The sequence below is a fragment of the Bactrocera dorsalis genome, chromosome 1 (genome assembly GCF_023373825.1).
Source record: "Bactrocera dorsalis isolate Fly_Bdor chromosome 1, ASM2337382v1, whole genome shotgun sequence".
Lineage (NCBI taxonomy): Eukaryota > Metazoa > Arthropoda > Insecta > Diptera > Tephritidae > Bactrocera > Bactrocera dorsalis.
Genome location: NC_064303.1, coordinates 41617738 through 41632841, shown reverse-complemented (window position 1 = coordinate 41632841; position 15104 = coordinate 41617738). Strand labels below are relative to the sequence as shown.

The 15104-nt window shown below is 36.7% G+C and overlaps 2 protein-coding genes across 2 annotated transcripts in view; both read right to left on the bottom strand.

Moving 5' to 3' along the window:
* Positions 1-1248: 1248 nt before the first annotated feature.
* LOC105223899 (uncharacterized) overlaps positions 1249-15104 on the bottom strand; it is a 55923-nt gene continuing 42067 nt past the window's right edge. The window contains exons 5-7 of the mRNA XM_049462341.1: positions 2459-2657; positions 2198-2394; positions 1249-2139 (exon numbers count right to left, since the gene is read on the bottom strand). Coding sequence (XP_049318298.1) covers positions 1583-2139; positions 2198-2394; positions 2459-2657 — 953 coding nt within the window. The 3' untranslated portion in view covers positions 1249-1582. The remainder of the gene's footprint in view (positions 2140-2197; positions 2395-2458; positions 2658-15104) is intronic.
* LOC125780347 (uncharacterized) lies at positions 4835-14898 on the bottom strand. Its single transcript, XM_049462567.1, has 3 exons — positions 13440-14898; positions 12890-13385; positions 4835-12819 (listed from the first exon to the last, which is right to left on the bottom strand). Exons 1-3 carry the CDS (start codon positions 13977-13979, stop codon positions 12119-12121), a joined length of 1737 nt encoding a protein of 578 aa, XP_049318524.1. The 5' UTR covers positions 13980-14898; the 3' UTR covers positions 4835-12118.

Here is a 15104-nt window from a genome sequence, read left to right as displayed (position 1 = left end):
AAGAGCAATACGTATGACAGTTCGTATTCTATAAATGTCGTTGATGTCGAGATGCCCCGTTATGAAACGGAGCGATCGATTGACATGATTTTCATTTTTTCTATATTCAATAAAATAGGACAGATATATGAACTACGCGGAGAGAAATATAGAACCGAGTTTGAGCAATCTTTTAATTCAAATTAGTTGATGTTCACAAGTTGTTGTTGAGAGTCGAGAGCTCATGTAGTCGTTGTCTAAGAGGCCTCCTAGCTAAACAAAATTACGAATAACCCCCAGGCCTCTACACATCGCCCCCATTTTCTTTCTGGGTCTCTTACCGCCCCCCTTGACACCTGCAGCGCCCACAAGGGGGCGTTATCGCCCACTTTGGGAAACACTGGTGTAATGGAACCCGACTGATTGTTACGCACCTATCGAATACAAGGGGGCAGAATGCTTGATTCTACGAATTCCTTTGAGTTCTATCGATTTGCCATTTCAGTTGAAACAGATTCCGTTTCCAGTAAAAATTGCATTTGAGATGACAATCATCAGGACCCAAGGATAGTCGCAAAAAATGTGTGGCATAAATTTGGAACTGCTATGTTTTTCACACGGCCAAAAATACGTGGCGTACTCACGAGTTGGAAAACTATCTTCTCTGTACATTTACGCACCGGAACTTCTTTATCAAGCTGTATTACATTAAAAAAAAGAGAAATGATAAATTTAACCTTATTTTCATTTCAAAACACATAATTTCACGCAGAAAAACGTCTGCGGGGTCAGCTAGTGTAATATAAAAATATTGAATGTCCTAATCCCCTTTCCATCCATAGAAAAAAACTCTTTTTTAATTGTAAGTTCAATAAGACTAACTTTATTGCTATTATTTAAAATATTACAATTTTCGTATTCATAAAAGATATTTAAAATAAAGTGAATAAAGTCAAACAAAATTACATAGTGAGTTACTTATACTTATGACCATATCAAATATCAAGGTTAGACCAATTTGTCCTAGCAATGACATCTTTAAGTATGTGTCAATTAGTTAAAGGCAGCTTAAGCCGAATTACCTTAAGTATTTTGATCGCTAGTAAAAAAATGTTTACGTCTTATGTACAGCACTCTCAGCTCTCAAGGATAGTCCATTTAAAGTGATTTTCCAGAAACTTATTTTTCACCAGATATGAATTAATTTTTTTATGAAGAAGATATGAACAACATAAATAATATATTCAATGCCCATTGAAAGAATCTGTATACGTTTCTAAAACAAATTTATTTGAAAAGTTGGACAACTTTTGACATGTAGTAAAAAATGTGGTATTAAATATACGTATATTTTTTCCATAATTAACGGTATTCTATTTTCGTTTTTAATTATTTGTATATACAGCTTTGCTGCGGAGAAAATTATTACTTTTGGGAACTAGAAATTTTGGATGAATTGAATTCAAAGTTAATTCGTATATAAGAAAAGAACAATAACTACATATTCCGGAATATATTTTAAGGAGTTGAACATAAAAATCAAATTATACAGTTTAGTTCACCTTAAAAAAGATGTCCCAAATATTTTAAATATATCACCATATTACTCCTCCTTATTAGACTTTGTTTCATTAACAGCTGGATTCGCTGCCAACTTTAATACATGATTTGAAAACGAGTCCACTGTAAGACTTTTACATGTTAATTCTATTATTTGTGATCTTCCCCGTGCATAGAATCGTCTAGTATATTGAGGCGGTACTTTTGTTATCGTAGTAGCATCCGAGTTATTTATCCAAATTTCCTCGTCATTTTTTGCCGTTATGACAATATAATCACCAGTGTTTATTGCGTTTTCTAATGCATCAAAAGCTTTGCTAGGTGTTTTCAGATGTCTCAGAACTCGATGTGACGGATTTGTGTGTGATACACTACAAGCAATAAATATAATTTCGGTTGGTTCATATTCATTTTCGCTTATTTTTGTTTTATATTGACATAATAACAGGACGCTGTTTTGACCGATTTCTAGACTAGGATAATAAATAGAACCTAAGTTTCGACCCAGCTTCATATTAAAGTCATAGTTCATTAAAACATCACCACTACGATGGTCCCATATCGTTAGTTGTGTATCTCCAAAGCCAAGTAGTTTATCATCTATTAATATATAAAAATACTTTTAAATATAGTACGTGGTAAAGAAAGACACCTATACCTGTGGTACATTCTAGATAGCGAACACAATGTTTAATATGCTTGAAGTCACGTATGCTTGCCAAGGTATCGAGATTTGGTGTTAATGAATATTTGCAGAGACCCGATCGTGGTTTGCCTAATATATTTTGCTGTGGCCAAGACATAATAAAGTATCGAGAATCAGTTATTGTGGTGTACACGACATCCGCAGGTAAACTGTAAACATAGTAAATTAGGAATATCAAAAATGTTTAATAATATAAGAGAGTAAATTTTTTACCCCTGAACGGCATCAAGTTGAATTGAATGTATTTTAGCAACCATATCTTCATCATTGAAATAGTATATATTAATGTACAATGAGAGAAGGTTGCAATCACGTCTCTCATGCGGTATCTCTCGGCAACGCATTTCAACGTAAATGGGTATAGAGTTGTGTATGCAAATTCGATTTGCGTATGATGTTAAAATCTCCATATCTTTATGAATAAAAAGAACCAAATATCATTACCATATAAATACTATTTAAGCATGGACAAAAAACTAATACTTAAGAATACATATATCTGATAACCCTGCAAAAACAAGTAGAGTTGAAATAATTTTACGAGCAAAATTTGTGTCATGGTAGTGTGCCAAAACTTATGTAAACAAACACTTAATTGAAATTGCATTTCTTTCGAAATTATCGATATATGGAATTGACTAACTATAAAAAGACAGAAGTGGCCGTTTGTATACGTACTCGTATATATATATACTAGCAGCCCGTCCCGGCATCGCACGGGGTAGACAATTATTTATTTTTGGAAATTTGGATATAAAACACTTTTTTTCACAAATATTTTTATTTGTATTAAAAAAAATCCCACAGCTACATATATTTGTATGTAAGTCTATTTATGTTCAATTTCTTTGATGGTTTAAGTGGCGGGCACTTTTGAAAAATTAAAAAATAAAAATAATAATAATCAAAAAATTAAAATAACAGTAAAAAATAATGAATTCAGTCGTTTTACATATATTTTTGCCACTGCACGTGCTCAATTCTGCTAAGTAGCAGCGACAGCGTCGAATTCCTTACTTTGATTCTATCGGCTCTGCCGATATCATCTGCCACCAAATCGAACATCATACAGAATTCAATTTGCGCCTTCACTATACTTTACATTCTCTGGCCCGGCGCGCTTTTCAGACTGCATCGCAAACAATGGCTATGGCGGTTTTGTTTACTTTTTGAATTTTTTAATTCGTAATATCTTTTGAATGGAAAGTAAAATTTAAAAACTATTTTATAGCTAGTTAAATGGTCTTGACCATAAAATAATTTATTTGGATAAGGATTAAAATAAACACATAAATAGCATTGTTTGAATTTGGTTAGCATTTTCATTAATGTTTAAAATGAAAAAAGTTGGACACATGCTACCGCGGAGTTTTTTGTAGACATTATGATGTTCTTCAACATTGTTGTACATTATTTTGTTCTATCGCTAATAGTTTCGGCAGCGCATTCGACGAAAGACATTTTAAGACTCATTTTTCTACACCTTCGGTTACATTGTTCAAATTTTACCAAGGATCCCTAACTTTTTTCAAAATGAAATGTAGCCTATGTCAAATTGGAAGAATGAAGCATTCTATTGGTGAAAGAATTTTTTAAATCGGCTCAGTACTTTTTAAGCCTATTCATTACAAACATACAAAAATGGGTACAAATCTTTCCTCTTTATAATATTAGTATAGATATATAAAGGTACATATGTATGTATACAAACATATACATATATGTATACATATTATATACGAGGGCTGTCCGATAAATAACCGACCTAACCATGATGCACGCGACTTTTTCAAAATTTTTTTTATTTTTCTACATATTCTCCTTGTAACTCCACACACTTCTCCCAGCGATGCTCCCATCTCTGCAACCCTTCCAAACAGAGCGCTGGAAATGTTCATGCGCGCACGTTTGTGGTCTAGCGTACGCAAACGCGGCACCCAACGCGCGGACAGCTTTCTCATGCCTAAATCTTGGTTTAATATTTGACAAACACGTTTTTTTGACATCTTCATAATCTCAGCTATTTCCCTAACTTTAATCCGACGATCGTCTAGTACCAATTGATGAACTTTAGCGATGTTATCGTTAGTGGTTACAGGACGTTCATCATCTTCCAAGCTCCTGCGACCACGTTTAAATTCAGCTGCCCAAAATTTTACGGTGGTAAACGATGGTGCAGAGTCACCATACACAGAGTCCAACTCATCTTTGATTTGTGAAGGCGTATTGCCTTTCAAAAATAAAAATTTAATTACAGCTCGATATTCAATTTTTTCAATTTTGGGGAAATCACCGAAATAGACTTACAAAAACGACTGTCAACAGATAATTGCGCAAGATAAATTTCTGAAATTTTGGCGAGTAGCTATTATAATATGCACAATTTGAAGTTGAAACTTTTTTTTCAGATGTGCCGCTAGCTTCACGTTGAGGTCGGTTATTTATCGGACAGCCCTCGTATATATATGTATATATATATATATATATACTAGCAAACCCGGCAAACTCCGTTTCGCCACCAGATGGCTTCGTTTTATGTAAAATTTAGTTTGGTGATTAAAAGATGAAGGAAATTTTTTTTTTGTTTTATATTTGAAAAGGAAAAATTATATTTCATTTCACAACAGTAATGAATTCATTTCGATTACAAAAATGAAGTGTTATTTAGTTGAACTTCTCTAAGTAAATGAAAATGAAACCTTTTTTGGTCTGACGTTAACACAGACAAAGCGGATGGTTTCCCAACTCGTGAACACGCAACATATTGTATAACTGCCCATGTGAAAAACAATGATTTTCCAAATTTATCCCGCAAACACTAAGCGATTGGCCTTGCGACTAGGTAATTGTCATTGCGAACGCAAGGCGAACTGGAAATTGCAATCGTTTGAAGTCAAACGGAAGATCAGTCGGAATCATTGCTATTCGAGGAATACATATGTACATTTTCACCTGCGTACTTTCCGTTAAAAATGGTTGCCTCAATCAAATTCGGCTTAAGTCTTTTTACCGAAAGTCGAGTACCGTTGCAAAGTCGCGATGGATTCAAAATACGCAATATTATAATAACTGTACCAACTTTGAATTGCAAGTTATGTGGTGGAAATCCTGATAACTCCAGAGAGTTCAAAAACTCCGTTGAATAATTTACTACATCATCGGGATTTGTTATGGAATCAACGGATTCGTATGCCACCAAATCGCCAGCAATTTTTGATTGAATGGTGAAATTCAGTGCGTGTACATCATTATTCTTTGCGGCAAGAATTGCTCGTTGACCAAGCATAATTCTTATAATTCTCACTAAAGTTTGGGAAAACATTTTCAATGAGAGCTAATTGAGAGTCTACAAATCGGCAAACGTCGTTGGTAAGAGTAATTAATCCAGATGTCGCATCAACTGGGACTTTTCCATTTCCAACAGCTAACAATTTTTTGGAAAATCGTGCAGAACTTTGATCATTTTTAAGTTGAACTATTAGTGGTTAGCGATAATGTGTTTACGTTATTCCATAAAAGTGATGCCTTCAGGCAAGCATTCAATTCATCTGTAGGCGTTCCATGGGGAATTACTGGCAACGTCTGCCTGAAATCGCCTGCCAACAATATCATCAACCCGCCAAAGATGTTGTTATTTCACCGGAGATCCTTCAGTGTGAAGTTAAGTGCTTCAAGTGATTTCTTATGTGCCATTGTGCACTCATCCCAAACAATGAGCTTGCATTGCATCAATAATTTTCCCATTGCACTGGATCGGGAAATATTGCATGTTGGAGTATCAATTGTGTTTAAATTGAGTGGCAACTTAAGCACAGAATGTGCAGTACGACCGACATCTAGAAGAGTCGCCGCAATTCCAGACATTGTTAGCGCCAAAGCTTTGTCACATCTTGATCGAATAGTGGCCATGAAAAATGTTTTCCCTATTCCTCCAGGTGCGTCCAGGAAGAATAGACCACCGGTATTATTGTCCACCGCTTGCGTTAAAGTCTCGTATACTTGTTTTTGTAGTTGTGCAGCTGCCTCAATACCTGTGTCCCTAAGAACGTGTGTATTTTAATATTTGACAGATGTCGCTTGCAGGCTGTCGTGCTTAAGGTGTTCAGCACTTGACTCTTTGACAACGGAGATGCGAAAGAAGCGTGCGACACTTGTTATTATGAATGTATGTACATGTTTATATGGCTCGCATTTGCTTTCATAAACATACAGGCAAATGTGCCAAAGAAATAATATATGTATATATGCATGTGTCATAGAAATTCTATTGGTACAAATATGGAAATGATAACGAAATAATGCGAATATGCATATTTCATGAAGGTCATCATCATCTTATTTGAAATATTAATTTATTTAAAAATTAAATTAAAGAAAAATAAAATTAAAATAACGTTTCCTAATTTTTCCCAATTTTGTAAAAATAATTAAAACTTTTACCATTTTCCAGAAAACAATGGTTCATATAATACAAAATAATCACGCATATTGACTCAGAGAATGCTTTGTATATTTTTTCAAAGCATTTCTCTTTATTTATTTTGGCATGAATTAAGTCGTTTTACATATATTTTTGCCACTGCACGTGCTCAATTCTGCTAAGTAGCAGCGACAGCGTCGAATTCCTTACTTTGATTCTATCGGCTCTGCCGATATCATCTGCCACCAAATCGAACATCATACAGAATTCAATTTGCGCCTTCTCTATACTTTACATTCTCTGGCCCGGCGCGCTTTTCAGACTGCATCGCAAACAACGGCCACGACGCTATGGCGGTATTGTTTACTGTTTGAATTTTTTAATTCGTAATATCTTTTGAATGGAAAGCCCAATTTAAATAATTTAAAAACTATTTTATAGCTAGTTAAATTGTCTTGACCATAAAATAATTAATCTGGATAAGGATTAAAATAAACACATAAATAGCATTGTTTGAATTTGGTTAGCATTTTCATTAATGTTTAAAATGAAAAAAGTTGGACACATGCTACCGCGGAGATTTTTGTAGACATTATGATGTTCTTCAACATTGTTGTACATTATTTTGTTCTATCGCTAATAGTTTCGGCAGCGCATTCGACGAAAGACATTTTAAGACTCATTTTTCTACACCTTCGGTTACATTGTTCAAATTTTACCAAGGATCCCTAACTTTTTTCAAAATGAAATGTAGCCTATGTCAAATTGGAAGAATTAAGCATTCTATTGGTGAAAGAATTTTTTAAATCGGCTCAGTACTTTTTAAGCCTATTCATTACAAACATACAAAAATAGGTACAAATCTTTCCTCTTTATAATATTAGTATATATATGGGTGATTTTTTAAGAGCTTGATAACTTTTTTTTAAAAAAAAACGCATAAAATTTGCAAAATCTCATCGGTTCTTTATTTGAAACGTTAGATTGGTTCATGACATTTACTTTTTGAAGATAATTTCATTTAAATGTTGACCGCGGCTGCGTCTTAGGTGGTCCATTCGGAAAGTCCAATTTTGGGCAACTTTTTCGAGCATTTCGGCCGGAATAGCCCGAATTTCTTCGGAAATGTTGTCTTCCAAAGCTGGAATAGTTGCTGGCTTATTTCTGTAGACTTTAGACTTGACGTAGCCCCACAAAAAATAGTCTAAAGGCGTTAAATCGCATGATCTTGGTGGCCAACTTACGGGTCCATTTCTTGAGATGAATTGTTGTCCGAAGTTTTCCCTCAAAATGGCCATAGAATCGCGAGCTGTGTGGCATGTAGCGCCATCTTGTTGAAACCACATGTCAACCAAGTTCAGTTCTTCCATTTTTGGCAACAAAAAGTTTGTTAGCATCGAACGATAGCGATCGCCATTCACCGTAACGTTGCGTCCAACAGCATCTTTGAAAAAATACGGTCCAATGATTCCACCAGCGTACAAACCACACCAAACAGTGCATTTTTCGGGATGCATGGGCAGTTCTTGAACGGCTTCTGGTTGCTCTTCACCCCAAATGCGGCAATTTTGCTTATTTACGTAGCCATTCAACCAGAAATGAGCCTCATCGCTGAACAAAATTTGTCGATAAAAAAGCATTTCGAACCGAACACTGATTTTGGTAATAAAATTCAATGATTTGCAAGCGTTGCTCGTTAGTAAGTCTATTCATGATGAAATGTCAAAGCATACTGAGCATCTTTCTCTTTGACACCATGTCTGAAATCCCACGTGATCTGTCAAATACTAATGCATGAAAATCCTAACCTCAAAAAAATCACCCGTTATTTATATATATACATACATATGTAAACAAACTGATACTTTTCGTGCCTTTTACCGGAACAGTAAATCGATCATAGTTGAAAATTGTCTATAATGATTGAAATGTATCACAAATGAAAAAATTCTTTGAGCTGTAAATAATATTTTGTAAATAACGAAAAAATTTATGAAATAATGAAATGCTAATTCCATTTCGTTAATAGTTTTCCATGTGACCAATTTCTGAATATTTCGATATGTGAAACTTATTTAACATATATACATACAGCTGCGAGCAATGAAATAGTAATAATTGTTAGCAATTTTAAATAGTTTTGACTCCGGTTGCATTGCAAATGTAAAACTCCCTTTCGGCACTACGTTTCTAAATAAATAAGAATTTAGTTCACACATGCAGTAAACGGTTTATTATATAAAACTTTATTTCATCAGATCAGTTACACGCTTTTGAACAAAAACATTCCCTTAAGATTATATACCACTCACCACGATTTAAAGTTAAGTTAAATTTAAATCGCCTGGGATCTCTATAGCAGTCATTGTTGGTTTAGTTTTGCCGTACTTGACAATATTTTGTCCGGAAAACTGTAAAAGAATCTAGCTGCGACCTCTGTTTTCGTGTTATTTTTTATACGGATCATTGTTGCTGAGCACTTGTTAAATTTTCTACCAAGACATACAAATTTTTACCAAATTTATTGCCAACTACTCTTTCATTGCTAACAGCTGTTTACTTGATAGCCCATAATTTATTCCCTGGAAACACGTTGCTCTGTTTTTTTTTAATTTTGTTCGCCTAACGATTGTTTGTATCACATAAAAGTAATTAATAAAAAAACCCACGCAGTCCAAAATTTTCTAATATTCCTATTTTGAACTGTCACTATTTGCTCAAAATTCACTATTTGTCTTATTTAGCTGTTTTGTCATGTGACTACATTATTTTACCTTTATTTTTAATACCGTTAGCGTCCGCACGTGTTTATTACAGAATTTGCGGTATTTTCTTTTGAATAAGTTGTGAAAACAAGTCAAGTTGGACATGGTGGTGTCAACAAAAAAGGAAAGCAGAAATCGTAGCTTTATATAAAATAAATTGTGCAAAGGTCAAATAGCTCGTGAAATGGGCATAAGGGAATGGAACGTGCGTATTATAATTAAAAATTATACGTATTTTAATTGATTACCTCGAAAAAAGGGCAGCGCGTGAAATGAGCTTTCTAAAAAGGTATAGCATGACCCGATGCGACAAATAAAACTAGAACTACGCGCTTTCAGCGCCAACTAGCGAAAATACCGCAAGACTTTTTTGACAAGCCAATATAAATTGGAATTTTGAGAGAAGGCGTTTTGCCAACTATTGAACAGCTGTCCGAACACGCCCAAAAAGTTTATTTTTAGTGTTTGAACTCAACAAAGATTTCGAGAGAAAAGTTCTGCGAAAGATCTATGGTCCTTTGCGCGTTGGCAACGGCGAATATCGCATTCGATGGAACGATGAGCTGTACGAGATATTCGACGACATTGACATAGTTCAGCGAATTAAAAGACAGCGGCTACGCTGGCTAGGTCATGTTGGCCGGATGGATGAAAACACTCCAGCTCTGAAAGTATTCGACGCAGTACCCGCCGCGGGAAGCAGAGGAAGAGGAAGACCTCAACTCCGGTGGAAGGACCAAGTGGAGAAGGACCTGGCCTCGCTTGGAATATCCAATTGGCGCCACGTAGCGAAGAGAAGAAACGACTGGCGCGCTGTTGTGGACTCGGCTATAATCGCGTAAGCGGTGTCTACGCCAGTAAAGAAGAAGAGAAGAAGAAGACTCAAAAAAGATTTATCATTCCATAAAACTTTAAAACTATCTTAAAGAACTAAGTATATGTGTACGTGTGTATGTTTGTATGTACGAGTATTATAGCATATTGTTTATTGCTGCTTGACATGGGATTGTTTTCAAGTGTACAATTTAATACATGTATGTGTGTGTTTAATGTTACCACATCTGTAAATTTATGACTTGTCTCCCCATGCATTTTTATTATTGTTAGATGTACATTGCATGTAAATGCATTATGTATATATGTATGTATGTAAGTATATTAATAGATAAATACATAGATAACTAGCTGTTACCCTGTGTGCCTCGCTACACCTAAATCGATTAAAACTCTTAAGGGTTTTTACTCTGTGTTTTATTTATTGTTGTAAAACTGTTACTTATTTATAAAACATATTGGTATACAACATTTTTGGTTTTTCCACCTGGCGCATAAATGAATAAGCACCTTGGTGTTCCCACTCTCGAGCATGCGACGAACAATTGGCCGTGGGAGAAGCACGGTTCTTTCAAATTGACGCCGCACACTTGAAATGTTTGCCCTTGCGATTTGTTGATGGTCATCGCAAAGGCAAGACGTACTGGGAACTGCAAGCGCTTAAATTCAAACGGCATGTCCGTTGGAATCATGGGAATGCGTGGTAAGAGTACGACATCACCTGCTGCCTTGCCATTTAGTATTGTTGCTTCAATCAAATTTGGCCACAATTTTTTGACTGAAAGCCTTGTGCATTACACAAAGTCGGTGGATTCAGATTTCGTAGAAGTATAATGGGTGAACCGACTTTCAGGACCAAACGATGCGGTGGCAGACCGGGGGGATCCAAAGAATTCAAGAACTCAGTTGGATAATTGACTACTTCATCTTGATTCAAAACGCTATCAATCGATATATATGTTGTAGCTTCTCCTGGCAGTTTTTCTTGAATGGCAAAATTGATTTCGTTGACGTGTACATTTTTTGGTGTCAATAGTCAACCGTCAACAGTTTTTAAATCATCAAATGATCTTGGTCCGCGCACGTTGACTAATAGCAGACGCAAATAGAAACATTCGGCGTTGTTCGGATGGATGGTGTAAATGCGTCCTATGCATCGGTTTTACGGACATTTGGATAACCGTAAACACGCTCCCCTTGCTTTCGTCGTTGAAATGTTTTCGATGATGGCCTCCAAGTGAAATATTGTGGTATTTCGGAATATAGCAATATTCTTGCAAATTCATCGGTTTCACACAACTCGAAAAAGGTAGTAAGTGTTGTCCGCGGTGGTCGTGCTGCGCTCTGTTGTATATTGTCTGCAGTGAAATAAACGCGTTGACCATTTTCGAGATGAACTGCCAAATGAAGAACAACGGGATGCCAGTCGTGTATTGGAAACGATAAAATGCGCCATACCGCTTCGTTGCTGCTTATATAACGGCCCATTTGGTATTGCTGAATTTCATCGATTGTCTGATAATCAGCCACTCCGAAAACTGCCATATCACTGCCCTTATTTACGTATTTGCAGATGTATTTAATCGATTTGACAGAGTTGCAATATTCTACATTGATGTGCGCTTCGAAAATTTTTGACAACTATGGTGAATACGGCACGACCCAACGATTATCAACATCAACGTCTTGATCCCGAACTTTTATGACCGTTGAATTACCACCATCTTCAGCGGATCGACGCCGATATAATGGATATCCGTCATTTCCAGTGATTGTATCATCAACTAAAGCACTAGGATAGCGCTTTGAACACTTATTGTCAATCATGCATGGTGAAGTTGGATTAATAGCGCCTCAAGGGCCGTGGATCATGTTTTTTGTTACAACGTCGAACAATTGTGGGTCGATTGCTTCATCTGGAATTTCCGCTGAGATGACTTTGTCAATCTGATCTGGTCGTATTTTGCGAACTAACCAAATCAAGATGTGTGCATGCGGTAATCCTCTTTTCTGCCATTCGATCGAGTACATCCAGCATCGAGCTTCTCCAAAAACACAAAGTTTCACAATTAAATCCATCATTGCTTTTTGCTTTTCCCTGAATACACGTGGTGTCAAGTCGTGACGATCAGTTGTTGATTCACCGGGGAACAAATGACATTTGATGTCATTCCACTTGGGATTGCACGTGAACGTTATGAACAGAACCGGTCTGCCGTAATGGCGCACATACGACATCGCATCTTGCGCATACTCGTGCATATGGCGCGGACTGCCGATGTATGTGGCTGGCAATATTGTCAGACGTCCAATGCTATTCACATTTGCATCATTCATTACGGCGTCTCTCAAATGGATGTACTCTTCAGAACGCAATTTCGTTTGGTTGAATCGAATAAAGTTGACACGTTCGGTCTCGATCTTCGCATACATGTCAACCAAATACTGATGGAAAGGCTTGCGACATTTCAGGATGTAGTTATCTTCTTGCGGACGAATCATTATTCTGTACGAATAGAAGTTCATCGCACTGAGTTTTTTCGGTGTTTCTTGGCCTATAAATGAACAATACACAAAATATTGAATCGTAAGTAGCATTTCTTCTCAGAAATTGTACTTTTTTACCAGTAGTTGGATTTATCAATCGCATATTGATGTGATAGCCGTCATCACCTCTCCACAATAATATCGGATATTGTAATGCATCATAACTACGGTGTAGCTCGGAAACACGCTGAAGTTGTTCGTTTCTACGGTGCAGTACAATATCTCGCGATTCAAACTGTTCACCAACAATGACGATTGCCACCTCATCGATTGTTGGTGCGTTGAATCGTCTAGCATGCTGCCCCATCGGCATTTTGTCTGCTCTGATGACGATTCGATGGTTATCAGACGGCATGCGGTCCAATGCGATTTTGAACAATCGAATCAATTCATTGTGCTCATTGAGAAATCTTTGCAAATTTAGTACGATTTCTCGCCTTGTGCCGGTCGCAATTTTACATTGTTGATTTAGTTGGTCAGTTTCATTACCGATGAAATATATTTGCAAAAATTGATAGTCGGCATCGACAAATGGTATGAGCGAGCCTGCTCGATGGTATATTTGTCCCTGAATCTGCAGAATAAAAATGTCAAATGTTACACTGGAAATTCCATGCAAAGTAATCACCTTGAACGTCGGCATAAATGGATCTCTAATGATCTTTGTGGCACCAAAAGAAGTCATTTTAAAGCATGAATTGTACGCTTGTATGTTCGGCAAGAAATGCTTAGACGTCGGCGATTCTCCAGTGAGCAAGGAATGTAATGGTTCTGGTGGCGGTTCCAATGCAAGCAGTTTCACTTTGCCACTGAAGCAGCACATGCCAGCTGTTTCTCCTCGAAATTTCGCTGCATTGCAATGCGTACAAATAATATCCATTGCTCCGATGGCACCATGCAGGCTGTAGTCGCAGTCAGGATCGTGGTGAAAGCCAACATGTTCCATTTGATCGCGAAGGCGGACCGGAACTCGGCCTTGACGGTAATTTGGCCGTTGATTGTCCGCGAATTCAGCTCTAATCTGTGCACGCCGCTCTCTGTACACCGCTCTACCTCGGGCATTCACTTGAGCGCGTTGCTCTTCGCTGTGATTTCTTCTTAATATTGACATTCGACGTGGATCACTCCTATGCCTGCCAACCGTATTACGTTGGCGCAGTCGAGGCATTTTCTAGAGTATGCATATTTGAAGTACATAAATAAAAATGTAAAAATTAACCTAAAACTACATCTTAAACTACACACGCATATGCAATAAGACCCACCAACAGTGTATTTGCAAACCGCATGGAAGCACTAACGAAACAATAACAATACTCACTTGCTTTGTGTGTGTTGCACACAAAATCGGTTCGAATAAATGTAGCAAATCGATGGAATTAAATCTGGAAAAAACACACAATGTTGAAACACTTTTTTTTTACACACACCGCGCATTTTCAAGCGACAATCGAACCGCATGGCATCACATACGAAACAACAACAATACTCACTTGCTTTGTGTTGTACGCAGAATGTTAATCACGTTGAAATCAGAGAAAAATACACACAATTTTAAAATATGTCAATAGAAAGAACAAAAAGGCAAATACGATCAACATGCGATGTCATTGTTTTTTATTAGTTGTAAACATCCGCCAGTTGTTTCTGTTTATTAGAAAGGAATTAAAAGGCATTTGACAGGACTACCAATCTTGCGGTAAAACATTATTTCATGAGTATTTGTATAGGCGGGATGTATCATTTTATTTTATTTTTTTTTTTGCAAAACGCGCAATGATACACACATTAAATTTCTTATGTGCACCCTCCAAACAGACCCCAATCACCCCTGAAAATTTCATTGAAATCGGGCAAGCCGTCTAGGAGGAGTATCCGAACAGGAAGTTTTGCCACTTAATTTTATATATGTAAAGGGTGATTTTTTTGAGGTTAGGATTTTCATGCATTAGTATTTGACAGATCACGTGGGATTTCAGACATGGTGTCAAAGAGAAAGATGCTCAGTATGCTTTGACATTTCATCATGAATAGACTTACTAACGAGCAACGCTTGCAAATCATTGAATTTTATTACCAAAATCAGTGTTCGGTTCGACAGTGTTCGGTTCGACAAATTTTGTTCAGCGATGAGGCTCATTTCTGGTTGAATGGCTACGTAAATAAGCAAAATTGCCGCATTTGGGGTGAAGAGCAACCAGAAGCCGTTCAAGAACTGCCCATGCATCCCGAAAAATGCACTGTTTGGTGTGGTTTGTACGCTGGTGGAATCATTGGACCGTATTTTTTCAAA

Excerpts from the sequence above, each read along its gene's own strand:
- LOC125780347 (XM_049462567.1), bottom strand. The coding sequence starts at position 13,979 with ATGCCTCGACTGCGCCAACGTAATACGGTTGGCAGGCATAGGAGTGAT. Across the intron at positions 13,386-13,439 it reads CATTTATGCCGACGTTCAAG|ATTCAGGGACAAATATACCA; the intron begins GTGATTACTTTG and ends TTTATTCTGCAG. Across the intron at positions 12,820-12,889 it reads ATTGATAAATCCAACTACTG|GCCAAGAAACACCGAAAAAA; the intron begins GTAAAAAAGTAC and ends GTTCATTTATAG.